The sequence below is a fragment of the Trichechus manatus genome, unplaced genomic scaffold (genome assembly GCF_000243295.1).
Source record: "Trichechus manatus latirostris isolate Lorelei unplaced genomic scaffold, TriManLat1.0 scaffold00007, whole genome shotgun sequence".
Classification (NCBI taxonomy): domain Eukaryota; kingdom Metazoa; phylum Chordata; class Mammalia; order Sirenia; family Trichechidae; genus Trichechus; species Trichechus manatus.
Genome location: NW_004443943.1, coordinates 28,975,359 through 29,001,918, shown reverse-complemented (window position 1 = coordinate 29,001,918; position 26,560 = coordinate 28,975,359). Strand labels below are relative to the sequence as shown.

The following is a 26,560-nucleotide window of genomic DNA, read 5'->3' as shown; positions in this document are numbered from 1 at the left end:
GTTTAGGGGGCGGATCTGGTCTACACCCATACCGTGTGGCTGCGTGCTCGTGGGGGCGGGAGCGCGTGTGGCGTGTTACAGGTCATGTGGCAGGCGCACAGGGACACGCGTGGGGTCTGGAGCGGGACACGCGTGTGCAGCTGGGCCTTCGTGTGGCTCTGGGGACAGTGGGCGAGAGGGACGTGGACGCGAGTGGGGTGGGGCACGTGAGGGTCTGGGAAACAGTACTTAGGGTTCCATACGCCCTCCTCCTCGTCAGGGGCGGGTCTCCGATTGGCGGGAGAGCACAGCGGGGACCCGGCGACGAGCGGGGGCAGACCGCAGGGCTCAGGGCCCCGGAGAGGGCGGGAGGGTGCGGATTAGCGTTGCCGGAGCGGCGCGTAGGGGGGAGGGGGAGGGACTGAGAGGCGGGCGGACCCGGAGCGAGCAGGAGCCGCGCTGCCTTCACCGCTGAGCTGAGCCCAGCCTCCCTCCTACCTCTCCTCGGCCCCAGCTCCTGGCGAGCAGTGGTGAGTACCGTGGTGGCTCTGAGTCTGGGCTGCACAGGGGCCGCGGTTGAGCTACAGGAACCTGCCTAGCAAGGTTCCTGCTTATGACCTCTGCCCCTATCCTGCATTGCCTCCAGAGGCCCCGTTACCCTTGGGGCTCCCTCCAGGGCTGGACAGAATGAGAAAGATCTGTTATAGCCCTTTCGGGGATGCGGGTTCGGAGAAGGGTCTGGTGCAGCTCTCCCCACCCACCCAGGGACCTATGTCCTGTGGGGTGGGGGGGGGGAGGGGTGTGTGTCCCTGCTTTAGAATGTGTAAGTGTGCGTTTGTATTTGTGTGTGATTGTGCACAAACAGGTCTCTGTGTCTGATACGCCTGTGTCTCCGTGTGCATTGGAGAGTGAGGGCCGGTGTGTGTATTTGGGTATCTCTTTGTGTGTCCCTGTCTGTATGACAGCGAGTGTGTAAAACAAGCATGTGCCTTTCCATTACACACATATTTGTTATGACTGTGAGAGTGTGTGAGGGTGTGTCTTTGAGCCGTGTGTGTGTGTGTGTGTGTGTGTGTGCGCGCGCGTGCGCGCGCACGCGCCTGTGTGTGCCGGAGGGTGTTGCTTGTGAATGTGTTGAACTGTGTACAGGTATATTTGTCCTTATGTATGCCTCTGTGTATGTATCTGTACCTGTACGGAGAACAAGAATGCCCCTTTCTCATTCAGCATGTATGTTTTGAGGGTTGGGTATTCTGTCAGGCCTTTCTCCTTCCCTCCACCCTGTGCCTCTCAGCCCCTCATTGTCCCTATATAACCCCTCCAACTTTTTCCTCCTTTCCTTTCAGGGGGCCTGAGTTCCCCCTCCCTGAGTGAGGGGCCTCCATAAGAGGGACTGTGGGGGACCCAGGGCTGTATGATGGTGATGGCTGGCTGGCACCCTTGGTCCAGAGGGTGGGGTGCCAGTCTCTCCCCACCAGAAGCAGCTCCAAAGTGCCACAGGGACTCTGGGCTCACTCATCTTCTGAAATAGCTTCTTCTGTCCTCTCAGGGTGAGCTCAGGGCCCCAGGGCAGAAGGAGAGGGTCCAGGGTTCCACTGGGGGGCAGTTCATTTCTCCTCAGGCTTCCATGAAGGTAGCCTGAGCAGGAGGCCAGATCATCCCCCAGGGGTGGGATCAGTGAGCCCATATTCCCAGGGTGGGCTAGGCCCCTGGTGCTCAGATGCCCCGGCCAGCTTCACCCTCCCTGCCCATGCTCTCCTGCCCATCCAACTCTCCTGCAGTTTACCGCCTGCTCCCCTTCCTCTCTTGCAGGCCTGTCTGAAGAGCATGCTGCCCCCTCACTCCCCACCTGGCCTCGCCACCCCTGCTCCCCCAGCCTGACCCCCCAGCCCCAGCATGGCCCAGGGTGCCATGCGCTTCTGCTCAGAAGGCGACTGTGCCATCTCCCCACCACGATGCCCACGCCGCTGGCTCCCGGAAGGCCCCGTGCCCCAAAGCCCCCCAGCCAGCATGTATGGCAGCACAGGCTCCCTGCTACGGAGGGTGGCAGGTCCACGTCCCCGGGGCCGGGATCTGGGCCGAGTAACGGCACCCTGTACACCCCTGCGTGGCCCCCCCTCGCCCCATGCTGTTCCCTTACCCTGGGCACCTTCTTCACCTACTGGGCAGCCCCCACCTGGGGCCCGGAGCTCCGTGGTCATCTTCCGCCTTGTGGAGAAGGCCAGCGTGAGGCCACTGAATGGATTACCTGCTCCTGGAGGCTTGAGTCGGAGCTGGGACCTGGGTAGGGTCTCCCCTCCCAGACCCACCCCAGCCCTTAGACCTAGCTGCAATCGGAAGTTGCGGCTGGAGGCATCCACATCAGACCCACTTCCAGCTGGAGAAGGCTCGGCCCTGCCTGGCAGCCGAGGCCCCTTAATTGGGCCCCCTGCCCCACCCCAGGTTGGGGCAGATGGCCTTTACTCCTCTCTCCCCAATGGGCTGGGGGGTCCCCCTGAGCACCTGGCCACACTATTCCGAGGACCTGCTGACACCGGACTCCTAAACCAGGTATGTGACCCCTTTGGGCTCCCTGGGGCCTCAGAGCCCCTGTAAAGGGGCAAGGCTTGGCCACCTCATAGACTTGAGCCCGTCTGCCGTTCAGTCTGAATCCTTCAATCTGTCCTAAATATCTTTCTTGCCCTCTGTGTTCGTCCCTGTGTCTCTGCACTTCCATCTCTGTCCCTGTTTGTTTATTTCTGTGTTTCTGTCCCATGTTCCTGTGTCTGTATGTCTGGCTTTATCTCTGAGTGCCTGTATCTATCTTTCCCTCCTTGGCTCAGGGGGATACCTGGTCCTCCCCCCGGGAAGTCTCCTCTCATGCCCAGAGAATCGCTCGAGCCAAATGGGAATTCTTCTATGGCTCCTTGGACCCCCCCAGCTCAGGTAAGACCTGGCACTGAGGCGAGGGGAACGAGGCAGGACCTTCCCTTCAGCAGCTGGGCCTTGGTACGGAGCCTTCCTTGAAACCTCCCCAAATCCCTTCCTGGGCTCTGAGTTGGCAAATGCCCCTCCGGCCTCACACTTCCCACCTGTGTTATGATGGGGAGGGCTCAGTATTAGGGGCTGGGTTGGGCATTTGGAGGAAGCTGGGTAGTAGAAGGAAGAATCTCAAGGGTCATTCCTTGGAGGAGAAAAGAGGCTGCTCTCTCTCAGGCCCCTCAAGGCTGTTAGACAAGAACTTGGTTTGAAATGAGCTCCATGAGCACTGGGAACAAGCTGAGTTTGTAGCAGGAGGGATGGTGGCTAGTCAGTGAAAGAACTTCCTGCCAGTATGAGGCAGTGGGGGAGAGTTCCCAGAACAGGAGCAGGCTAGGGGACTGACCTGGAAGACCTCCTGACCTGGATGTCTGTGTGTCCCGCAGGTGCTAAGCCCCCAGAGGAGGCCCCCCCATCTCCATCCAGGGTGGGCTCAAGGCAGGGCTCTGGGGTGGCTGTGGGGCAAGTGGCCAAGTACTCTGAGACCGACCTGGACACGGTGCCACTGAGGTGCTACCGTGAGACGGACATCGATGAGGTGCTGGCTGAGCGGGAGGAAGCTGATTCAGCCATTGAGAGTCAACCCAGCTCGGAAGGCCCGCCAGGCACTGCCCGCCCACCTGCTCCACGTCCTGGCCCATGCCCTGGCCCTCATCCCAGCAGTGGCAGTGAGGATGAGGATGAGGCCGGTGGGGAAGATGATGTGGACGATGAGGTGTTTGAGGCCTCAGAGGGGGCCCGGTGAGTGGGGCAGTGGGAGAAGAAAGTGGCTTGCTCCTTCTTACTGGCCCAGAGGCAGAGCTGGGGTTGAAGGGACTGGGATGGAAATGAGGATGGGGCTGGGAGGATCAGGACCAAGCTGGGGGTGGTGGCAGGGCAGTGTGGGTAGCAGAAGATTCAGGACAGAGGCCTAGGCCTGGCAGAACACAGGGATTGTGGAGGGCATCAGGCAAGAACCCAGGAGGGTAGGGGCAGCCAGGAGAGAAGAGGCAGGGCAGTGAGAGTTTCTCTAGGAGGACAGGGAGGCCGAGAGGCCAGACGCCTGAATCAAGCCTGGGGCATGGGATCATCAGTCTGGATCTTGGGTCTTGGAGGGAGAGTGGGGCATGTGAGGGCTTTCCTCTCCTGTCTCACACCCCAATGCAACTTGGAGACTCATCTTCTTCTCCTAAGATGTTGCCAGAAATAGAAATGGGATGGCAGGACGGGAGCGGATCAGAGAGAAGGAGGAGAAAGGGAGATTAGTAGGGAGGGAGGGAGGAAAAAAGGATTGGATGCTGGGGGGCTGTCCTGGGATGCCCCAGGGACACTGAATAGCTTGGGGAACCTGTAGTGGGGGTCCTCTGCCCAGGTGACTCTTTTCTTTGAGGGGTATGGGGGCACAGGCAGTAGGGGAGGCTTCAGCACTGGGGTCAGACGGGGTCAGAGGTCTGATTCCTAGTTCTGCAGCCTGAGGTAAGTGCCCTCCTCCTCTCTTTGAACCTCGTTTTCTCTGCCTATGAAATGGGGATGACAATCCCCTTCACAAAATCAGTGTGAGAGTTCAATGAAATGTGACCCAAGATCTGCCCTCTGGATATGGCTGGTGCCCCTAATCAAATATTCTCCCTGCCCCTGCAGGCCAGGGACCCGAATGCCTCATCCCGGGCCTCTTAAGTCACCAGTGCCCTTCCTACCTGGGACCAGCCCCTCGGTTGATGGGCCTGACTCTTTCAGTTGCGTATTTGAAGCCATCCTGGAGTCACACCGGGCCAAGGGCACCTCCTACACCAGCCTCGCCTCACTGGAAGCCCTGGCCTCACCTGGCCCAACCCAGAGCCCCTTCTTCACCTTTGAGCTGCCCCCCCAACCTCCTGCCCCCCGGCCTGACCCACCTGCTCCTGCCCCACTTGCCCCTCTTGAGCCAGATTCTGGTACCAGCTCTGCTGCTGATGGGCCTTGGACACAGAGAGGGGAAGAGGAGGAGGCAGAGGCTGGAGCCAAGCTGGCCCCAGGGAGGGAGCCCTCCAGTCCCTGCCACTCAGAGGACAGCTTTGGGCTGGAGGCAGCACCCCTGGGCAGGTAAGTGATTCCCTTGGCTCTTCAGACTTGAGCCCTCCAGGGTTCTAGGGCCCCAGGACCCCAAAAGCAGCTGACCCAAGGGACAGAGCCTGAGCACAGGGATGTTATTTGTATCTCTGACCCCTGAGTCGGGGTGGTTAGGGCATACAGATACCTATTTTTCCATTTGGAGGATTACTTCCCTTGGCTCTGAAAGGGAGCCCCTAACAGGGCCCCCTTTGGTCTCAATGACGTGAGAAGACATGATTCAGGATTGAACAGTCCGCAGAGAGCACCCTCCTTTCTCTCCAAGAGGGCCCTTTCCTCCCAAAGCAGAGCCGCTATCCTGCTTAGAATTTTTGTGACCTTATCCCCACCCAGCCAGGAGGCTTCTCCCAAAGATGGAGCCACCAGCCTCTCGCCTCACCTCTCTCCCATATCATCCCCCCTTCTACAATCAGTAGTCTCCCCCCTTCTCCAGGAAGTTCCTTCACCAGTCTAACCTTTCTGCTCCCCCCTTCTCTGCCAGTTACTCTCTCAGTCATGGAAGTCATGGCAACAAGAGGGGGTGGCCAGGGAGACAGAGTTGCCTAGCAACCAGGAGTTTCCGGCCTTTGTCTCTGGGGTGACAGGTGGCTTTTTGAAGCTGGGGTGGGGAGGAAAGGGAAGCAGGAGGAAGGGGGTGAGACAGCACCCTGACCCCTAATCTCTCCCACCCCAGAGCCTGCTCCTTGGTGGGTGGAAGGGAAGGTTGGAAGAGGAGGACAGACAGAGGAGCAGGCCTAGGGGTATCCCTGCTGCCCTCATATCTTTGCCTGACCCTTCACTGTTTCTTCCTGACAGGCCACCCATCTCACCTCTGCCCATATTTTCAGAGATGTAGACTGTGTTCTGAGTAGGGTCAGTGTGGAAATGGGGAATGTGTCCACTAGCAAACTTAGGCCCCTGGGAGCTTTGGGGATGCAGCCAGAACTCCCACAGCAGCAAGATGGATGTGGGTTCGATTTGAGGCAGGACTTCCACAGAGAGGTGGTAAAGATGGAGTCGGACAATGGAAGAACCTGACACTTTCCCTGCAGAAAAGAAAAATGCCTTCTCCATGTCCTTTTCTCAACTTCTCCATTGTCCAGGTCTGGAAGCAGAGGGAGGGTCTAGATGGCTCCCTAGAGCCCTGTCCCCCTCCCTCAGCTAGTGTCCTACCCTGACAGCGAACCACCCCTGAGCCAGCTGGTGTCCGACTCGGACTCAGAGCTGGACAGCACGGAGCGGCTGGCCCTTGGAAGTACAGACACCTTGTCCAATGGGCAGAAAGCAGATCTGGAGGCTGCACAGCGCTTAGCCAAGAGGCTGTACCGACTTGACGGCTTCAGGAAGGCCGATGTGGCACGGCACCTGGGCAAGAAGTAAAGCCCCTGGGCTGGGGCTGAGGATGGGGGAAGGGGATGCACCCTGCAGGTAGCACCTCCATATCTCTTCCATCTAATACCCCAGGTCTCTAGGTAACCCCTGCCTGACTTTTTGACACTCTCCCTTGTAACCCCACCTGTCTATCTGCCCTGCCCACAGCAATGACTTCAGCAAACTGGTGGCTGGCGAGTACCTCAAGTTCTTTGTCTTCACGGGCATGACTCTGGACCAAGCTCTCAGGTGGGTGTTGAGCCCTTTGGGGTCAGCCCCCACTCTCCAGCCCTGGTGTGCAGGGCCTCAGCCATGCCTGCTCTGAGCCTCTGTGCCTCTCCCAACCTGCCCTGACAGGTTGGCTGGGCAGGGCCAAGGGCCAGGTCTGCCTGGGAAAGGGATGCGGGGTGGGGGTGACATTTTCCCTCTTTCCCTCTCCCCAGGGTGTTTCTGAAGGAGCTGGCCTTAATGGGTGAAACCCAGGAACGGGAGCGCGTGCTGGCCCACTTCTCCCAACGATACTTCCAGTGCAATCCTGGCTTTTTGTCCTCAGAGGGTGAGGGGGCAGAGAGGGGCCAAGGTTGTCCCAGTTGGCCACTGAGGCAGATGGGCTGGGCATTACATGTGTGCACAGAAGCACGAATGTGTGTGTATTAGTGAGTGAATGCCGTGCTTGCAGGCATGTGAGCATGCATGTGTGCAGACCACTTCTCTTTATACATGTAGGTAGTGCTGGCTACGTGTGTGTGTGTGTGTCGGGGGGACTGTACAGGTTGGCAGATATACTGCTGGAGTCAAATGTGCGTTGTGCAGAGGCATGTGGCGGGTGGGTTGTGTGCAGTTTTTCACATACATGTGCAGGACAGTGCTTGGCTTGAGTAGGGATTCTGCTTGGCTGCACAGGTCTGCATGTGTGTGGGGGGCAACCTGGCTTGTGGGGTGTGTTTAGTGTGTAGATAAGGAGGCATGGGGGGGGGACAGCAGTGAGCTTCTGCATCCCCAGCACCTCAGGGATGCAGCGTTTGCTGAGAGACCTGCTAGAAAAAGGGATGTTTGCTTGGAGGGACCTGGAGAGGGTGGCTGTGTGGAAAGAGTCCCTTGGGAGGTGGCCCAGGCTGAATGTCAGCTCTCCCGCAGACGGTGCCCACACGCTGACCTGTGCTCTCATGCTACTCAACACCGATCTCCACGGCCACGTGAGTTGGGGGCAGGAGGGAGGGAGCCCAGAAAACAGACCCCTGATCCAGAGACTCCCTGGCCTGGGGGGCTTAGGGGCCCCCCCGCAAGCTTATAGGCTTCTGAACCCTCCCTTAGAACATCGGGAAGCGCATGACCTGCGGGGACTTCATTGGGAACCTCGAGGGCCTCAACGATGGCGGCGACTTCCCCAGGGAGCTGCTCAAGGTGGGGGCAGGGAAGGGTAAAAGTAGCTGGGGGGAGGAATCGGGGACCCAGTCAAAGAGAGGAGAGGAGCCAGCCTGCCCCCTATTTCTGCCACGGGAGCCTGAGCTCGCGTGACTCAGCCTGGGGACCGCCCCCTCCCCCCAACCCCCACACGCAGGCTCGCCCGGGACATGCGCACACGTGTGCAATCGTGGCCGCGCGCGCAGCCGGGGAGGGGAGACGGCTTTCAAAACATGTGACCAGGCAGCCCTGGACCCTGCGTTTGCCCTCCCTCATCAGTGCATCTCCTCCAGTGCTCGCTGAGAGTGGGAGGCGTTCTTGCATGGGGAGGGGGCACACAGGTACACTGCCTCCCTCCTCCCCCGCCCCATTGTATACAGCCTTAAAGACCTCCCCAGTACCGCTGTGCTGGAGAGGGACAAAGCCTTTTCCAAGGTCCTGCAGCGAGTTAGCGCTAAGCTGGGACTAGATACCGCGCTGCTGGCTCCCAGGTGCTAGCGCAGGAGGGTCAGATACACGCAGGTGTGCGAGAGAGGGAGGCGAGCCGAACCGGTGGTGTCACTCCCTTCTCTGAATGGGTAGTGTCTTACCAGGGAGGCCTGGGCTCACTTGAAAAATCCCCAGGGGTGGACAAAGGGGTCTCTGGGCCACTACATATATGTGACACACAGGAGTGCCTTTGGGTATGCCATGAGCTGGGGGAGTGTTGGGATTGTGAGCTTGGAAATGTATCTGAGAAGGGGTGAGGGGTGTCCCACTGCGAGTTGGGGTGTATCCTTGAGTTGTGTGTGTATGAATTAGGGTATCTGTGAGTCAGGAGATTTGTGTGACTTCGAGTGTGGTTTTTTTTTTTTTTTTTTTTTTAGGATTTAGAGTGTATCTAAATTGGAGTGTAGGTTGAGTGTTTATGTATGTTGAGGTACATACCTACCGATTGGCTGTGTCTGATTGATGACATGTCCACGAGTAGGGAGTGTGTGTTTGTAAGAGCGGACGCTTTGAGGTGTACCTCTGAAATTGTGTCAGTCGGTGCATCTCGTTCGTTGTGGCGTATGCCTGTGAACTGGGTGTGTGTACGTGACTTGGAGTATATACACGGACTGTGGGGGGCATCTGCGGGTCGGCGAGTTGAATGAGACCAAGGCAATTCCACGGCTGCGTCCAGCCGGCTCTCCACCCCACGCCCCGCGCCTTCGCCTACCTCGAGGCCCCTCCGGCTCAGTGAAAAAGGGCCGCGGGGAGGCGGTCCCAACCTCTCCCCTCACGACCGCCCTAAACGCGGAGGAGCCAGAAGGAAGCTCCGGATCCTATCGGGCCAGCCTACCCCCACAGCCCCAGGCCTAGGGGCTCCAAACATCCCGCGATCAACCCCACTACCCGTGGCCTTCCCAGGCCCTTCCCCCGTGGCAGCGTGCTGAGGGCCGCTCTCGGTCGGCGCCTCCATTTTGCTACGTCCCCGCCCCTAGCCCTCGCCTCCCCTCCTCGTCGGCGGCCCCCTCCTGCTCTCGCCGAGCTGCAGAGCAGACAGCGCCGCCGCCCGCTCCTTGCGTCGGTGGGAGCCGGGCCGGGCTCGGCCCTGCGCTCGCGCCGGCTGTTGCAGGGAGCGGTCCGCGGGCCGTCCGAGCCGTGCGGGGCCGAGAGCGGGCGGGGGCATGGCCGGGGGCCGCGGCGCGCCGGCCGGGCCAGCATGATAGGCGTCAACAGCATCCACAGCAGCGCTGGGCGGCTGCGCTCGCGCTCGCTGTGCTCCGTGCGCTACGGGCGCACCCACCGCGGCGCCGAGACCCTGTGCTACGGCTGGCCGCAGCGCTCGCGCAGCCTCAAGCCGGTGCTCTACACCGACCTGGTGGTCAGCCGCCTGCAGAGCCGCAAGAAGAAAAAGGCGGTGAGGGCGTTGGGGCCGCGGCCCACGTCAGTCGGGGGAGGCGACTGAGGGGGTAGCCTGAGGGAGGCACTGAGGGTGTCACGGGCGAGAGGTTATCAGTGGAGCCAGGGGCGGAGGGTGGAGCCCAGCAGGGACAGAGCTCATGGGCAGCCAGGGGTGGCATGGACTGGGGCGGGGGGCGGGGGAGGCACAGGCTGAGGGGCTGGTACCCTTGGACCAAGGTGGGCCTCACAAACCAAAGGGCCTTTGGTGAGGAAGACGGTCTTCTAGATGGGGGCAAGACATGGGACTCACTGATGGGGTTCAGGACGCACCAAGGTGTGACTCTGAGCCAAAGGGGGTCCCGAGATGGCTCAGAGGACTGGACTGGAAACCTGGAGACAAGCGTTGCGGGTTTGGTCTTGGTGGCCACTTCAGCCTCCAGACCAGAGAATGGGGAAGTGAGGGTTCAGGGTCTGAGCCATGCTGGGTGTATGTTGGGAGGGCTATGTATGCATGAGCCTGGGTTGTACTGTGGGCTGCACCCGCTCCCAACAGTGTGTGCACGTGTGGGATGACTAACTGGCCTCATGGCCCGTAATGGCCGTGGGCAGTGAGAGAGACTGATGTGCTGGAGGGTGCAGGGGGCTGTGTCCCATTACGGAGAAGGCTCCGACGTCACCGCTGCACCCAGCTCACGCAGGCAGCATCACACGCCACACAGCCATACACTCAGCCTGAAGGACATGCACATGCTGGGGACACACCCGCTCACAGACAGGCTGGCGGAAGCGCCCCCACTGTCGAAGGCACTGGCGTGAACCCATGTTCCAAGCCACTCCCAAGAAGAGGGGTCCCCTACACCATTCCTGGGGCCCAGACCCACCTGTGACCACATCCAAGGCCCCCAAATGTCCCCAGGCCAGCTGTACAGAGGGGAAGTGACTGGTTCAGGAGCATATACAGGGAGTTTGGGGTGAGAGCTAAAACTCCTGCCTTTTACACTGGTCTTCACTCCCCAGTCACATGAAGGGTGTGAGTGGGCAGGGGGCTGGACCACCCTGGCATGGACGCCTGGCTTGGGGAGGCCATCTCTGTTGGGGGAGACACCCAGCTTGTCCTGGGATTGGGAGCCAGGACAGGGAATTATCAACCAAAGAAGGAGCTGACAGGGTGTCCTTTTCCTGGGTCTCAGGTTCCCCAGTGCTATGTGTGAATTGATTCTCTGGAAACAGGACCAAGCACATGGTTGAGGGAAGGAGAGCTGTTTCCCATTCCTCCAGGGCTTTGCTTCTCGGGCCCAGGATCCGAGTAGGCTGTCCAACTTAACAACAACAACGATAAATAATAGCAGCTGCCATTTACTATGCATCAGCCATGTGCCAGAATGCCCTGTGCTAAGTGTGTGACCTCCGTTAAATATGTTAAGTTTGTTCCTTCCTGTGGGATACTTGCCCAAAATCATGTAGCTAAAGTGGTGGAGCTGGGCCTGGGTCGTAGTGCTCTCTGTTCCAGTGCTTGCTGCCTCCCTTAGTTCTGTCTCCTCCCCTAGTTGGGAGGGAGCACTCTGAGCTCTGGCATTGAGGCACATGGTGCTCCTCCACCTCCCGAGGATTGACTCTGCCTCCCTGATTTGTTCCTCCCTCTCCAGGCCTTGTACAGCTCCATCAAGAATGAGAAGTTGCAGTGGGCCATGTAAGTCCTGGGGCTGTGTTGTAGAGCAGGGATGGGGTGTGGGAAGGGGCTGCCTGGTGAAGCAAGAGAGCTGGGGTAGGCCTTGTGAGTCCTGGGACCATGGAGGCTGGGGAGGGGGAGGGTAGGAGGCCATGAGAGGCAGTGAGGTTGCCTCATTTCCTTCTTTGGAGATGACTGCCTGGACTTGGGGTTCTGCCTCTTGTCTCTAGCTGGGTTGTTGTGACAAGCTGGGTGGGGTGGGCGGCTGCTGTCAGCTAGCCTGGAAGGGGGGATGTTGAAACAAAAAGGGGGAGGTCCTTTGGCAACCCTAGTGGGAGAGCAGAAGTCCATGGAGGTAAGGCCCTGACCAACAGAGGGAGAGCCCCTCTCCAGTCCTAGGGAGCCCAGAGAGACAGAATAAGTCTTGGGAGAGTCCAGTCTGAGAGAGAGGGTCCAGCTGTCGCCTTGACAATATCAGTCTGATGGGGAGCCCTCATCTAAATAGTTGATGGTCATTCATATTTGCTGTCATCTGCTGAGAATCCAGCCACTGCTCAGTTTAGTTGGGAGCTCCCAGTTGGCAGAAGAGAAAACCGCAGAGGATTGGGGTAGAGGGAGAGATGGGGGAGACTTCTTGGATGATTGCCTTGAGGCAAGTTTTGAAGGAGGGGAGTTGGTACTTGGGAGGCAAAGGTGTGGCCTGGCTGGAATGGGGGTGGAAGGAAAAAGAGACAACATTGGTGGAGATGAGGGCCAAACTATAAGATGAAGCGTAGGCTCCATGTAGGAGGCAATAGGGAGCTACTGCAAGTTCTTGAGCAAGGGAGTGACAAAATAGAATTAGATTTTTTAGATGATATTTGGCATAGCCTGCAAGCCAGGGTACATTGGGGTGCCACTGGGAAGTTACTTCTTCCTTCTGCTGCTGCCATTTAGCCAACAAGCTAAAGCCTGATGCTGGGTGTGGTTGAGAGAGCTGAGTCAGACATGTGTCTATCCTGGTGGAGAAGGGTGTGCGGGCTGGTGGGGGTTGCCGAATGCAGAGAATGGGGATGGTTACACATGATGGGAAGAAGGGTGAGACCTGGCCCTGCCCTCAGAACCTGTTAGTTTTAATCTGAGGGAAGAGACATGCTGCCTCTAGGAGCCCTGACCTGAAGTGGGAAACAGCTATACCTTGGGAAGACCCAATCTGAGGGGAAGATATGGCCCTGGAGCCTCAGGCTGAAGGGAGCTACACCCTCTGAGAGAGCAGTCCCCTCTTCCCATCTCCACAAACACTGGAGCAGCTTTCCTGGGTGGGCAGAAGCCAAGGCTGAAGGGGGGGTTGTGGCTCCACGGCCACCCCCTCTGAGGTGATCACACCTGCAGAGACGAGGAGGAGCTGAGGCGCTCTCTGTCCGAGTTGGCCGACCCCAACCCCAAGGTCATCAAGAGGATCAGCGGGGGCAGTGGCAGCGGCTCCAGCCCTTTCCTGGACCTGACTCCTGAGCCTGGGGCCGCCGTCTACAAGCACGGGGCCCTGGTGCGAAAGGTGCACGCAGACCCCGACTGCAGGAAGAGTACGTGGCCAGGGGGTGGGTCTGGGGGATGGGTGGGAGTGGACCTGTCCCAGACCCCCTGACCTGTCTCCCTTCCCCCCAGCACCTCGGGGCAAGAGGGGCTGGAAGAGCTTCCACGGGATCCTCAAGGGCATGATCCTCTACCTGCAGAAGGTGCGGGGCTAGGGCCAAGGGGTTGGGGCTGAGCTGGCTCAGGGGAGTGCTGGTGGGCTTGGCCGGGCCAGACTGGGGCCAGGACAAGATGGGTACTCCCACAGGAGGAATACCAGCCTGGGAAGGCCCTGTCGGAGGCGGAGCTCAAGAATGCCATCAGCATCCACCATGCACTGGCCACCCGTGCCAGTGACTACAGCAAGCGGCCCCATGTCTTCTACCTACGCACAGCTGACTGGCGGGTCTTCCTCTTCCAGGCCCCGTGAGTGCCTGCCTCCTCCCCATCCTCAGCCCCTGCCCCAACTTCCCAGCTTGCTCCCCTCCCTGGTTTGCCTTGTTCCCCCTCAGGCTGCACCTTGATCCAGGACTGGCATCCCTGGGCAGGAACCCCAGGCCCAGGTCCCAAGTGGTTATGCTGTTTCGCCAGGAGCCTGGAGCAGATGCAGTCCTGGATCACGCGCATCAATGTGGTGGCAGCCATGTTCTCTGCACCCCCCTTCCCAGCTGCTGTTAGCTCCCAGAAGAAGTTCAGCCGCCCTCTGCTGCCCAGTGCTGCCACCCGCCTCTCCCAGGTACTCCCAACTCAGTCTACTTGGTGCAAATGGGATGGAGTGGGGCAGGCCCAGGCCAGCTGTACTCAAGGCTGCTGTGCAGGATTATGTAGATGTCCACTGCACAGGATACCGGCCATGGGGGGTGAACAGAGCTGACATCCAGCCCCTATTCTACTTCCCAAGCTGTGACACTCAGAATGGTACTCTGTCCTTCCAAAGGAAGGGGTACCTTTTCGTAAATGCGCATAAAGGTACTGTCTGGGCTAGAGTGCCTATGACTGTACCCTCCCTGACCGCTAGGAGGAGCAAGTGCGGACCCACGAGGCCAAACTGAAGGCCATGGCAAATGAGTTGCGGGAGCACCAGGCCGCCCATCTAGGCAAGAAGGCCCGGGGCAAGGAGGCTGAAGAGCAGCAGCAGAAGGAGGCCTACCTGGAGTTTGAGGTGAGCCTCCCTGCCCAGGCACTTCTGGGGCTCCTTTCTCCCTCAGCAGGGCCTCTGTGACCCCCACCCCCCACCCCCCCCACAGGCAGGCTCTGACTAGTGGTTAAGGGTGTGGACTCAAGGAGACCAGCTGGGTGACCGTCGGCAGGTTGCTTAATCTCTCTGAGCCTGAGTTTCCTTTTCTATGGAACAAGGATAACATTCCATACCCACAAGGGTAATGAAGTGAGATGAGGTGTCAAGAGCTCAGGTTTCCCAACCCTGGTAAAGGCTCAAGAAACATTTGCTGTTACAATTGGTCATCTGGAGAGAGCCCAGAGAGGGTCACCAACCCCCAGGGGATCATCTCTCAGCCCTTGGGGGCTTTGGGACTTCAGAGGTGGGCAAGACCCTTCCATCTCCTACCCTTCTCTGGCATCCCTCAGTGGTCCAGGTGGGAGTGGAATGGGAGAGGGTGGAGAGCAGTCTCTCACAGCTGCTCCTCTGCCCCAGAAATCCCGTTATGGCACATACGCAGCACTGCTTCGGGTCAAGCTGAAGGCAGGCAGCGAGGAGCTGGATGTGGTAGAGGCAGCACTGGCCCAGGCTGGGAGCGCAGAGGATGGAATCCCTCCCTCTCACTCCAGTTCCTCCCTGCAGCCCAACACTTGCGGCCAGCCCCGGGCCCAGCACCATGGCTCAGAGCCTCGGGCAGGGGCAGGCAGTGGGCGGCGGAAGCCCTGAGGGTTGGAATGTGGGGGTTGGTGCCTGCTGGGCACCTGCATGACGTGGCCCTGCCTGAGCCCGGGCCGGCCTCAGGCCACCCATGTGGGTCTCTGGGCCAGGGCCCTACCGCGCCGGACGCGGTGTCCGGGGCAGGGCAGGGCTGGGCATGGGCCTCATGAGCCTGGGCTAAGACCCCTCCGAGACCTCCATTTTGTGATAATGTTTTGCACTTTTTCATACAGGGTGGGGTGGGGTGGGGCCCAGGGCCCCTGGACTTTTGAAGCTTTTTTTGTGGGGGAGGCCTGACAACGTTTCCGCTTTCTGCTGAGACCACCCCCACCCTGACACCAGCAATCCCCCCCCATCCTGGGGCCTGGCTCAGACAGAGGCCAGGAGTTGGGGCTGAGCTGGTTTTCCTTCCTTCCTCCCCAAGGGCTCACTCTCTCTTCCCAGAGGTGGAGAAAGGGCGTCCAGGCCAAGGCCCCTGGTCTGTGAGGCCCCTGTGCACAGGCCAGCGGCATGGCCTGCTTGCCCTCCTGCAGTGGGCCCTGCCCTTTGTACAGCCTCCACTCCCATTAAATCTGCTCTGGACTTGCTGGCTGGGCCTCCTCCTTTTCCTGCTCTAGTGCTTGACCTGGGGTTAGGGTAAGCAGCTGGTTCTAGGGACAAGTGTCACATAGGGGACTGCCTTAAATTGGGGAGGGTACCAGGCCCCCCTTCCTATGAGAATCCTTTATTTGCCCCAACTGAGGGGTGGGTGTGGGGTGTTAAATAAGAGTTGGAACAGGTGGGGATGCTGTACAGAGGGTACCCAGGGAGGGGGCTGCTGGGTGGGCAGTAGGTCAGTGCACCTGAGGCTGGGGGTGCCCATGGCAAAGCCCTCCTGGTGGCTCAGGGGGTGGGCCCAGCTTCTCTGCCTCCTGTTCCACTGACTGGCTCCCGTAAGCACTGTCCTCCTTCACCTCTGCTGTGGGGGGAGGGGAGAAAGGGGATAGTCAGGGCCTTAGGCCTCCCACCCCCCAGGCCCAGGCCCAGACCCACCTCCCAGGCAGGACTCCTTTACCTGTGCTGGGCAGCTTGTCCTGGGGCTCGGGACCCCTCAGCAGCCTCACTCCCTCCTCTAGGCCCATGTCAGACAGGGCATCTAGCAGACCCGCCAAGTCACCACCAGCCAGCTGAGGGGAGGGAAGGGGCATGATGTCTGAATTATGTTTAGGGTGTGGGGTTGGGAGCTCTGGGGCCAAGGAAGCATCTGGGATTAGGAAAAGGAAGCTGGAGGTTGGACAGGGGCTGAGGGGGCCAACCTCATAACTGCGCAGGAGGCTGCCGCTGGGCGAGGCCGTCTTTCGGTACGTGTCTACCAGGCTGCGCAGCCCCAGCCGCTCTGCCAGCTCTGCCCAGCTTCCCTGGGCTCCTGGCCCATCTAGCAGCTGCTCCAGGTTCTGCAGAGCTGCATCCCCAAGTGACAGACCTGGCCCTGAGAAGAACACACGTAAATGTGTCAATTACCTCAGAAACGGGCAGAGGCCCAGATGCCTGGACACCCCGTTTCTCCCATGGTAATCTGACAGACAGGCAGACAGTGCTACTGGGGGTGATGGAGGAGGGGAGCAGAGAGGGAAAGAGTCCTCTGTGAGGAGGGAAGGGCCTGGGGTCTGGCACTGGATGGAGAGAGCTCACCTGCCGGGCTGGGTGGGGTCAGGGGAGGCTCCATGGTGTCCTGAGCAGCATTTAGCAGCAAGGTCCTCACCTGGGGAGACAGCCTCAGCTTTGACCACCTCCCACTCAATCCGGAAGCCCAGGTACCCCTAAATCCAGATCCTCTGGACCCCCTCCCCATGCCCGGTACACTGTTTCCTGGTACTTCCAGGCCCACGCTGGCCTTACCTTGGTGCTGCGAGTGAGGTCAAGAGGCGTGTGGCCCCGGAAGCTGCTTCGGGTATCCCTCTCTGGCCCCTCAGAATCTGAGTCGCTACCAGAAGTTGGGGGTGAAGGCAGTGGGCACACGGGCTCCTCATTTTCTGCATGGATGTCAGCACCTGGGGGATGGAGGCAGTCATGGGGAGGTTCTCTAGGGGACCACATTAGAGACTGCAAAGCAGGGGGAGTAGGAGGTACCCCTTTTCCTGCCTCCTCGCTCTGCTCATATGCCCCCGAGAGTGAGACTGACCAGCCTTTAGCAGGAGGCGGGTGAGGGTTGGGGATCCCAGACCAGCTGCCAGGTGTAGGGGCGTGTTTCCCGCAAAGGTGCGGGCATTCACGTTTGCACCAAGCTGTGGAGTACAAGGAAGTGGTTGATGATAGGGTGGTCCCCTTAGCCCCCCAACCCCTTCACTGTCACAGGTTCCTCCACAGCCCTTGGCCCCACTGCTCCCATAATCCTCATGCCCTGCCCTGTCCTACCTTGGTGACCAGATGGGTGACCAGCCCCAGCTCCTCCATCTCTGTGGCTAGATGCAGGGCAGTTCGGCCTCCCTGCCGCTCTGCAGCCTCCACCTCAGCTCCATCACCCACCAGCAGATCCAGGCACTCAGGGCTACGGGCACGGACTGCCAGGTGTACTGGGTACAGCCCTAGGGATGCACAATATTCAGCCAGCAGCTGTGACGCCAAGTCGGTCCCCAGACCAGCCCTGACCAGTCAGCCTTGACACTTTGTGTCCACTCTGAGAGCCCACCAGATACCCTCCCCGGTCCCTGTTCTCCTGACCCAGATGAAGTGGAAAACTCACCCTCAAAGTCTGTTGTGTGCAGCAGCTGGGGCACGGCAGGACCTCCACTCTGCAGCAGTGCGCGCAGCAGGTCCGGGGCACCAGCCCGCAGCGCTAGATGCACGGCTGAGTCTCCATGCCGATCCAGCAGTGCAGGGTCTGCGCCCACCTGCAGCAGGAAGCTCACCACGCTCGTCTGCCCGGTGATCACCGCCAGGTGCAAGGGAGTCTGGGGGCGAAGGCAGGCATGAGCCAGGCCTGCCCCTGGCCTAGACCCACCTGCTCTCCAACCCCTTCCCCTCACTGATAGGTGCCCCCTCACCTGGTGCAGGTGGTTGGTGAGGTTGACGACGCCGAGGTATGGGGCATGGTAGATCACATGGGCTATCTGCTCAATGACATTCATCTGCCCGTGGATGATGGCCAGGTGCAGCGGCCTGGGGGGTGAGGGGTGAGACTCTGGCCGAGAAGGCCTAGCTGCTCAGAATATTCTCTACCCTCCATAATCTCCCTCAATGGGGCCTGCCTAACTCAGTCCGTCTCCAAGGTCATTGCTGTACGTGAATTTAATCCTTCCGGGCACCTTTTGAGGTAGATAAATACTATTATTGTGCCCTTTCAGAGTCGACAAAACTGAAGTTGGGAGGGATTAAGTACGTTCAACAGAACTAGGAAATAGCAAGGCCACACTTGAAACCTGGCCTGTCCAACTCTAGAGCTCCAGGACCCCCGCCAACACTACAGCCCCGCCTTCCGCTCCTCTTCACCCGCCAACGCGCGCCCCCGGGGGCGGGGGGGGAGGAGGGGGGACGGACCCAGCCCCCACCCGCCCTCCCGCTGGCCTACGTGTCTCCGTTCTCGTCCTGCGCCGTCAGCAGGTGGCGCTGTCCCGCCAGCAGCGAGCGCGCGTCCGCCGTGACGCCGTAGTCGAGCAAGGCACGGGCGCTACGCTGCGCCAGGCCGAACAGGCGCGCGTTGTACTCCCGGGCTAGGGGCGACAGGGGGCGTGGGCGAGAGCCACGAACGGCGGGCAGGTCCCTGTCCCATCGTCCCGACCACCCGGATTCGGAAGGGCGTACCTTGCGCCAGCATCTCCGGAGCCGACGGCTCGCGCCGGGGCGCGCTCGGCTCTGCGGCTTCCTCCCCAGCATCTGCGACAGGCGCCGAGGCGGCCATCTGCGCCCCGCCCCCGCCTCCCGGGTAGCAGCCCATTGGGGCAGCTCCAGACTGGTAGGGGCTGTAGGCCAAGGAGGAGGGGAAAAAGCCGAGGCTGCCACCTGTGGGTACAGGCAGGGCTGTAGGGAAGGGGCACCAGCCAGAGCTCTGAGGCTTCTTCCCCCACCCCCGGCTTCTCTTCATCTTTCCCTCCTCCATCCCTCTTCCCACCACCAGCACTCCTCACCTCCTCCTCCAGCTCCTCCATAACCCCCAGCAGAGCCTCCAGAGCCTCCACCCATGTGGGAGCCACCCCCGAAGGGCTGGGAGAAGGTGGGCAAGGCCTTCCTCCGCTTCCGCTGCACCTCCTCCTTGTCTGGGGACAGAGGGAAATGGGATGTTATAACCCTAACTCATAGGCCCCATCTCCAGAGCCCTTGCCCAAGCTTGGTAAAGGACTCTTCCCTCAACAGCCCTCAGCTACAGCCCCTCAGGCTGCACTCTCTCCACCCTTGCCTTGGCTCATGGGTCCCCTAGTCTAGTTCTTGGAACCTTCCAGCCCAGCCCCCAGTCCCACTAGCCCCCTGGGATCTACATCCCAGCTCTACCTTCTACCAGTGGGTAATAGGTGAACTGTTTGGAGTCAGAGACATCCCCCCCACGCTTGCGTTTCAGTTGCAGGAATACGGTGACAGGACGCTCAATCTTCATCTTGTGATAGGGGGGTGTCCGGAACACAATGGCATACTGGGGAAGGGACATACAGGGTGTCAGTGGGGCCTTTGCCTAGTTCAGCCCTGTACCTCAGTCCCGGCCCCGGCCCCTGGGTACCTGTTTATGAACATCTGTGGGAGAGAAGTCCCCGAAGGCCTGCCATCCATTTTCATCATCCTCGTAGAAACGGACCTCAATGTCATCTAAAGGGAAAACTGAAGCCTGGCCACAGCTCCAGGTGGAAGCTCTAGGGCCACTTGTCCTGGAGCTACCCTGCCTGCCCAGCCCTGGCCCCCAACCTTGATGCCCTGTATCCTTAGCTCCCAGCCTGGACTTCAGCCTCACCTTTCTGCACCTTATCACAAAGCAGATAAACTTCATCACCACCCCGCACAGAGCCAGCTGTCTTGTCCATTCTCGAAATCTTCAGATTCGAGGCCCCAGGAGACTCTAGGGGACAGAGCATCGATTAGTTGAGATGATACGATAGCCATGGCATGTTTATGGAGCCAGGCGCTTTTGTATTCATTAACTGAACAATGTCAAGAGATTCAGGAATCGCATGTCCCCATTTACCAAAAACAGAAGGGACACTCGGGGAGAAATGACTTGTTCAGCATCACTCAGCTCATAAAGACAGGTTGAAATGCAGGTTTATCTGCTTCCACAGCTGGAGGTTGCCCCTATGCCCCCTTGGCCACCCAGGCCTGGCCCCTCAGGCAGTGAGGATACTCACTGCTGTCGTGGATGGGGTGGGAGATAACTGGCTTCAGGGGCAAGGAGAAGGAGCCGTCGCTGGCTCGAAGGAAGGCAGAGAAGCGCAGCCGCACGATACTCAGATCCATCACCTTCTTCAGCTCCTTGGCCTCCTGCTCCAGCTCCCGCCGCTCAGCATCTGGCGAGTGGGCACGTGTGATCCCTGGGCTTCTCCTCCTTCCCTACTTCTCCATGGCCACCTCCCATTACTCCTGTCCCTTACCAGTAAGGCCCTGGGGCCTGGAGCGGAGTCGCTGCCTCTGAAGTTTCTGTGTCATAATCTCCATCATGTTCTTCTTGGTCACATGCAATACTCCCAAGTTGTTAAACCTAAGGGATGGGGAGGGGGGTCAGAGGCCTTTGCCCATGCAGTTCTTTCCTCCTGAAGCACCCTCCCCACTGCCCGGGCTCAGCTTAGCTCAGCCCTACTTCTTCAAGGAAGCTTTCCTTCCTTTTTCTTGAGGCTTTGGGATCTGGGGCCAACCTAAGTCTTTCCTCTTGGTCAGAAATTAAGCTCCCAGAGGTGGGCTGGGTCACACAAGTGGGGGCCAGGGGTAAAGGGCACCTACTGGGCAGTCATGTCCTTGGGCCCCACAGACACAGTGCAGACCCCCAGCTCCGAGCATTGCTTGCCCACTAGGCTGTGGGCGTGAGCGCGAGGCGGGTCACTGTGTGTTACCAGGTCCACCTCGATCTTCGCTGGTCCCTCGTAGTTACAGATCTGGGAGGGGCAAGGGCTATCAGTGATGCTCCTGGATACGTTGTCCACTAACCCACCCTCCAGCACCACCCTGGCTCACCTTGACAGTAGGATAGGTCTTCCGACCTTTCTCACTGGAGGCACCTGGCAGTCCTCCATGGGAGGGTCCTTCGCAGCCATAGCGAAATCGGAAGCCTCGCTGAAGGTCCAGGGGCAGAGTGACATTGTGATCAGGAGAGACCACCCCAGCCAGTCACACTCCTGGCCAGCAGTGACCACGATGACCAGCAGTATCTGCCCTGAACCACAACCACACCACTGTGATCAGCAGCAGTCAACCATGCCAGTCTTCAGTGGCCTCCCTGGGCAGTGATCTCACATGGCCACCCAGCTACAACTACCCACTCTCCTGCAAGGCTGGAGCCATCCCACACCATACCTTCTGCTCACTCACCTGCTTAGGTTGCTCCACAATCACCAGGTAGGGGCCATCAGCTGGGGACAGAGGGACCTCCTGAGCCGGGCTCTATGAGCCCCTCCCCCAGGCAGAGGGCACATGGTCTTCCCTCCCTACTCCTTCTCCAACACGGGTGGTTAGGGAGCTTGCAAACCTGTCTCTGGGGCCGGCTCCTTGGGCTCCACAATGGAAGGGTTGAATTTGAAATCATATTCCATGATGCCATCCAGAGCCTGGTTTGGAGAGATGGGGGTCGGGGGGAGGCGGCACAGCCGATTCTGAGCTACCCCCACAGCCCTCCCCTCCTGGCTCTAAACACCACCCCCCACCCCAGGCCCATGAGAAAGCGCCTCTGGAGGCAGAATTTGCAGGCAGACAGGCAGGCAGAGGATGGCTTGGAAGGGCCTTAGGGTAGGCACTGTGAGATCTGGGAGCAGGACAGATGGAGAAGGCAACAGATAGACACGCCTGGCAGGCTGAGATCAGCGGAGACGCAGACAGCTGTAGGGGAGAGAGGGGGTTCCGGCAACACGCAAGCAGACAGGGAGGTAGGGAGGTAGCCGGCCAGCGTCAGGGCCAGGCGGCGTGACTCACTGGGTCGTAACAATGGTCCATATCTTTGGGCTGGGCTCGGCTCTGTCTATAGCTTCAGCCGGGTTCTGCTTCCTAGAGTTTCAGGTGCTCGCCTTGAGGTAAGGGGGACGGCGGGGAGAGACGGATCAGGCCAGGGGTGGGCGGGAGAGAGGGGCCCCAGGTTTGGGGGAGGGTCCGATCTCCTCCAGCCGCCCGTTCGAGTGTCGCGGGCGAGATCCGGTGGAGGGCGAGATCGGGAGCTGGGCTGGGCGGGCGAAGGGGCAGGAAAGTTAGAGCAGCTTAGGAAAGTCCCGAAAATACCAGGGGGAGGCGGGGCCGGAGGGGGCGGGCCTGGAAATGACGCCACTGGCCCCGCCCCCGAGGCGGGAGGGGAGCGAGGCCCTGTCCCGCTGGTGCGCCCAGCAGCGTCTACCTGGGCTGGGGGTGTCGTAGAGCCAGGGAAGCCCTCCAGGGCAGGCGCCGGGGACTGGAGGGTATTTCACGGCCGGCGGAGGCTCCCAGTCCGGGACCAGGCCCGCCTCCCGTCCTCCTCCCCTCCCTCGGCCTGGAGCAACCTTGGGATTTTCTGCCAGGAGGGAGGCTACGGCTGATTCACCCTGGGGGCTTTTGGGGGACATTCCTGCTGTAGGGAGGACCCCACTCTGAATGGCCTGTAGGTGGGGTTCTTCCCAGCGGGGGACCCCGGGGTTCTGCCCCAAGAATGGAGCTTTGGGGACCGTGGCGGGAGGCGTCTCCTCCTTGGGGGCAGGTTCCTCTTCCCTCTCCCCGAAACATCGCAACGGCTATTGATTCCCACCTTGCACCGGCTCTGGGTGCTGAAGAGACGGGCAGACCCCTGTACGTCGCCCCCCACCCCCCATCCCAGAGCTGTGCGTCTCCATCACAGGTATAGAAGTGTGTTTGTGCCCGGGTGCATGCTGTGTGTGCACGGCGTCAACATACGTGTGTGTGCAAATGAACGTGTCTGTGTGCAGGTGAGCGTCCCTAAGCTTCTGTGGGTGGGTACTTGTCTGAGCATGTCTTGATATGTAAGGGCACAGATGAGTGCTTGTGCGTGAAGGGTGTGGGTCCAAGCACTCGTGCACGGGTGGACACGTCTGCATGTGCTTCTGTGTGCGAGTCCGGGTGCATGGACGCTGCTTGGGTACGCCGGCATTAGTGCAGGTGGATGTCCAGGTCTGCGTGTCTCCGTACAAGGATGTGGCTGTGTATCCGTGTGTCTTGTTCGTGTGCGTGCTTTGGGTGTGCGCATACCTCTAGCCCTGGGGTTCGGTCAGTTAAAGGCCCTCCTCCCGCCCTTCCTCTCGTCCCGGCCACCCAAGGGTCTGAACTCGGCCACTCACCGCGGCGGCGGCTCCGGTTCCTGGTCCTCTCTTGGCCCGACCCGCCGCGGACGGGTCGCGACACCACTCCAGCCACCAGGGCTCCGGCCGGGAAAACCCCTTTTCCGCCCCCCGGAGGGGGGAATTCCCGTGACGTTTCTGTACGTCACGCCCCATGCCCTTTTCCATTGGCTAAAAGTTTAACTCCTGGACCTGCGCGTCCAATCGGGAGCGATTTAGGGGCCCCCTTTAGAGGGCAAAGATTCGCGTTGGGCGGGGAGAATGGCGTGGGGATGACGGTCCGCCAGGCTGGGGCTATGGCCGGGGATTGGCCAGAGGCGGGACCTGTTGGTCGAACACCAGCCATAGCCCCAACCCCGGCCAAAGGCCCGGCCTGGGTCTCCTCGCCCGCCCAGGCCTGCCTGGGCCTCTGCTGCGCCTGACGCTAAACCGCATTTGAAGCCGGGGAAGCCCGGGGGGAAGCCGCCGGCGTCAGCTCTCCAGTCTCCCGCCCGGAGCCGGACCCCGCTGCCGGGAAGAGTTAGGGGAAGAGGAAAGAAGCTGATCTTGCGGTCGGTCCCGGGGCGCCATCTGGCGTCCTCTTTAGGCACCGGCGCCGCAAGAAGACTTCGTAACCTCCTCCCTCCTCTATTGCTCAATCTCTTTACTCAGCCTCCGGCCCTCGTGGCCCCTTACTAAGTGGCAGGTCCACATGGGGCCAGGCTTTCAAGCCGACCTGAGCTCTGGAGCTCTGCGCGCAGAAAGGGGAATGGATATTTATTTGGTAGACACCGGCCTTGCCCCTCCATCACGATCTGGAATATTAGAATTGAAGAGGTGTCCCAAGTCTAAACAGTTTCAACTTCTTCCGAGGTAGGAAATAACCTCTTACATACTTCCCAACTTCTGCTTAAACACGTAGTGGCAGCGGGGTCAGTACAATATTTCACAAAGCACTGACTTAGTAGCTGGACATCTCTGGTTGGTAGAGGCTCTCATTCGAAGGAGCCCTTAGTAATCTTCCTTCCTGGAGTCATCCACCCTAGGCTCGCGCAATAGAACATGGGCTGTTTCAGGTCTCTCCTGCAACTTGCCGCTGACCTTAAGAAAGGAACTGAAGGCCTGCAGTAACACCGAATAAAGGGAGACTCTTAAATGGCCCTTGATTTGGGCCATTTCCTGTTACTTGCCTCTCCTCTTCATCTTGTCCACAAATGGAATGTGCCAGGTATTGTGTTAAGGTACTTTAGTATAAGTTCTTATTTTTCTTCCCAACAACCATAGGAGGTAAATATTACCTTTACTGACGAAGAAATGAAGGCTCAGAGAAGTGAAGTAACTCAACCACACAGGCAGAAAGGAACAGAGCCAGGATACAAACCCAGTTTGTTGACTCCAGGCCAAAGTTCTCTCCTGTAAGTGTATATAAAACAAAGCAGTCTTTTCCACCCTACTATAGGGTCACTATGAGTTGGAATCGACTCCACGGCAATGGGTTTTTTTGGTTTGGTGGGCCTCTCTAAGAGGAGCCGTGGTGGTGCAGTGGTTAAGAGCTTGGCTGCTAACCAAAAGGTGAGCAGTTCGAATCCACCAGCCACTCCTTGGAAACCCTATGGGGCAGTTCTACTCTGTCCTATAAGATAACTATGATTCGTAATCGACTGGACGGCAAAGGGTTTGGTTTGGTTTTTGGTGGGCCTCTCAGTGGGAGAAAGATGTGGCAGTCTGCTTCTGTAAAGATTTACAACCTTGGAAACCCTATGGGGAAGTTCTACTCTGTCCTACAGGATCACTATGAGTTGGAACGGACTTGACAGCAGTGGATTTGGTTTTTGGTTTGGTGGGCCTCTCAGGCAAATATCATATTTGCTGTCAAATAATTTGCTAAAATCCGGGTACATTGTCTACCACATTCTCCTGGCAAATATTCTTAACCCTTAAACTAAAATGGAATGAGGTTAGGTTGGTATACACCAATTTAGTGAACCTGTGCTGGCTGCCTTTGAGCACAACAGTCCTTTCAAAGTGCTCATAAACTACCTGCTCAAATTGGCACAAATCCTTCCAATCCCACATCTCTAAAAGAACCCCTAAGGTTTGAGCTATTTTAGTTATAAGATTCTGAGCTGTAATTTACCTGGAAATTGAAAAAAAAAAAAAAAAAAAAGACTTTATTATAGAAATTTTCAAACATATAAAAAATGCAGAGAATAGTATACTGAACCCCCATGTACCCATTAGCAGCTCCAACAAGTCTCAACTCATGCGGGCCTCGAGATGTTTACTGACTCAGAGTAGTTTATTGTCTGTTGCTATAGCTTCACCTATCTGGGCTTAAGAAACTGCCTCATTGTTCCACCAATTTTCAACATAATAATCATTTGTATTTCTGCACCCAGCTCTAGCATAACACCTGGCCCAGAGCAGATGCACCATAAATTCACTGCATTCATTCACCAACAAATAGGGCCACCCTACAAAACAATGTCCCTGCTTACAGAGAGCTTGTGTTCTAGTAGGGGAGACAGACAAAAATCAAATAGATGTATGTTGGTGACAAGTACTATGGAGAAAAATAAAGCAGGCAAGGGGATAGTGATAAGGGTTTTCTATACAGCAGCCAGGGAAAGACTCTCTGATGAGGTAACATTTGAACAGTGACTTGAAAAAAGTGAGCGAGGGAGCCATGTGGGTATCTGGGGGAAGAGCATTCTAGGTCATGAACCAGCAACTGCAGAAGTATAATATGAGTGTGTTTGGCTTCTTTGAAGAACAGGAAGGAGGTCAGGTAGGTGGAATGAAGTAAGAATGGTTTATTCTGAATGAGATGGAAAGCCACTGGAGGATTCTGTGCAGTGGAGTGAAAATGATACATGTTTTAAAAAGCTCTATTTGGCTGCTATGTGGAGAGTAGAGAGTGTAGAGGACTAGGATAAATAAGGGAGACCAGTAGTTCCATAAATGGTGGCTTGGATGGTGAGTGAGAATTGTGACAAGTGGTCAGACTCAGAATAGATCTGAAAGATAAAAGCAACAGGAATTGCTGAGGGTTTGGATGTAGGATGTAAAAAAAGAGGGGAGGTTTTGGCATAAAAATCTGGAAGAATGGAATTGTCCTTTCCTGGTACAGGGCAGAACAGAGGAGGAACAGATTTGTAGGGGTAATCAAGAATTTTTCTCTTAGTGTCTGGGTCTTAAAAGCCTGTGAGCAGCCATCTAAGATACTCCACTGGTCTCACTGCTTTGGGAGCAAGGGAGAATGAAGAAAACAAGATACAAGGGAAAGATTAGTCCAAAGGACTAATGGACTACAACTACCATGGCCTCCACCAGACTGAGTCCAGTACAACTTGCTGG

General features: G+C 58.4%; 2 protein-coding genes across 4 annotated transcripts; one reads left to right on the top strand and one right to left on the bottom strand.

Moving 5' to 3' along the window:
- The first annotated feature begins 73 nt into the window (after positions 1-73).
- PSD (pleckstrin and Sec7 domain containing) lies at positions 74-15,391 on the top strand. The gene is made up of 17 exons (XM_004370079.2): positions 74-509; positions 1,792-2,529; positions 2,802-2,904; positions 3,384-3,738; positions 4,618-5,058; positions 6,246-6,440; positions 6,604-6,684; positions 6,879-6,991; positions 7,573-7,631; positions 7,750-7,839; positions 11,355-11,398; positions 12,749-12,939; positions 13,022-13,092; positions 13,197-13,354; positions 13,520-13,664; positions 13,947-14,090; positions 14,583-15,391. The coding sequence occupies exons 2-17, from the start codon at positions 1,876-1,878 to the stop codon at positions 14,811-14,813; spliced, it is 3,075 nt and encodes a 1,024-aa protein (XP_004370136.1). The 5' UTR covers positions 74-509; positions 1,792-1,875; the 3' UTR covers positions 14,814-15,391.
- NFKB2 (nuclear factor kappa B subunit 2) lies at positions 15,230-23,427 on the bottom strand. 3 transcript variants are annotated; one of them, XM_004370078.2, is made up of 23 exons: positions 23,225-23,426; positions 21,882-21,973; positions 21,442-21,520; positions 21,285-21,325; positions 20,931-21,029; positions 20,700-20,851; positions 20,354-20,460; positions 20,111-20,269; positions 19,720-19,824; positions 19,492-19,577; positions 19,269-19,407; positions 18,908-19,036; positions 18,585-18,782; positions 18,352-18,493; positions 17,828-17,942; positions 17,527-17,734; positions 17,199-17,368; positions 16,966-17,068; positions 16,683-16,834; positions 16,476-16,545; positions 16,100-16,272; positions 15,859-15,970; positions 15,230-15,762 (listed from the first exon to the last, which is right to left on the bottom strand). In XM_004370078.2, the coding sequence occupies exons 2-23, from the start codon at positions 21,900-21,902 to the stop codon at positions 15,638-15,640; spliced, it is 2,685 nt and encodes an 894-aa protein (XP_004370135.1). In that variant the 5' UTR covers positions 21,903-21,973; positions 23,225-23,426; the 3' UTR covers positions 15,230-15,637. The 3 variants fall into 3 exon arrangements, with proteins under 3 accessions (XP_004370135.1, XP_023596798.1, XP_012413363.1); XM_012557909.2 differs by having other exon boundaries at positions 15,638-15,759; XM_023741030.1 differs by lacking the exons at positions 19,269-19,407; positions 19,492-19,577 and having other exon boundaries at positions 23,225-23,427.
- Between the last annotated feature and the right edge of the window lie 3,133 nt (positions 23,428-26,560).

Excerpts from the sequence above, each read along its gene's own strand:
- NFKB2 (XM_004370078.2), bottom strand. The coding sequence starts at position 21,902 with ATGGACCATTGTTACGACCCA. Across the intron at positions 20,461-20,699 it reads CCCAAGGACATGACTGCCCA|GTTTAACAACTTGGGAGTAT; the intron begins GTAGGTGCCCTT and ends CCCATCCCTTAG. Across the intron at positions 17,069-17,198 it reads TCACCCATCTGGTCACCAAG|CTTGGTGCAAACGTGAATGC; the intron begins GTAGGACAGGGC and ends TGTACTCCACAG.
- PSD (XM_004370079.2), top strand. The coding sequence starts at position 1,876 with ATGGCCCAGGGTGCCATGCGCTTCTGCTCAGAAGGCGACTGTGCCATC. Across the intron at positions 3,739-4,617 it reads GAGGCCTCAGAGGGGGCCCG|GCCAGGGACCCGAATGCCTC; the intron begins GTGAGTGGGGCA and ends CTGCCCCTGCAG. Across the intron at positions 12,940-13,021 it reads AGACCCCGACTGCAGGAAGA|CACCTCGGGGCAAGAGGGGC; the intron begins GTACGTGGCCAG and ends CCTTCCCCCCAG.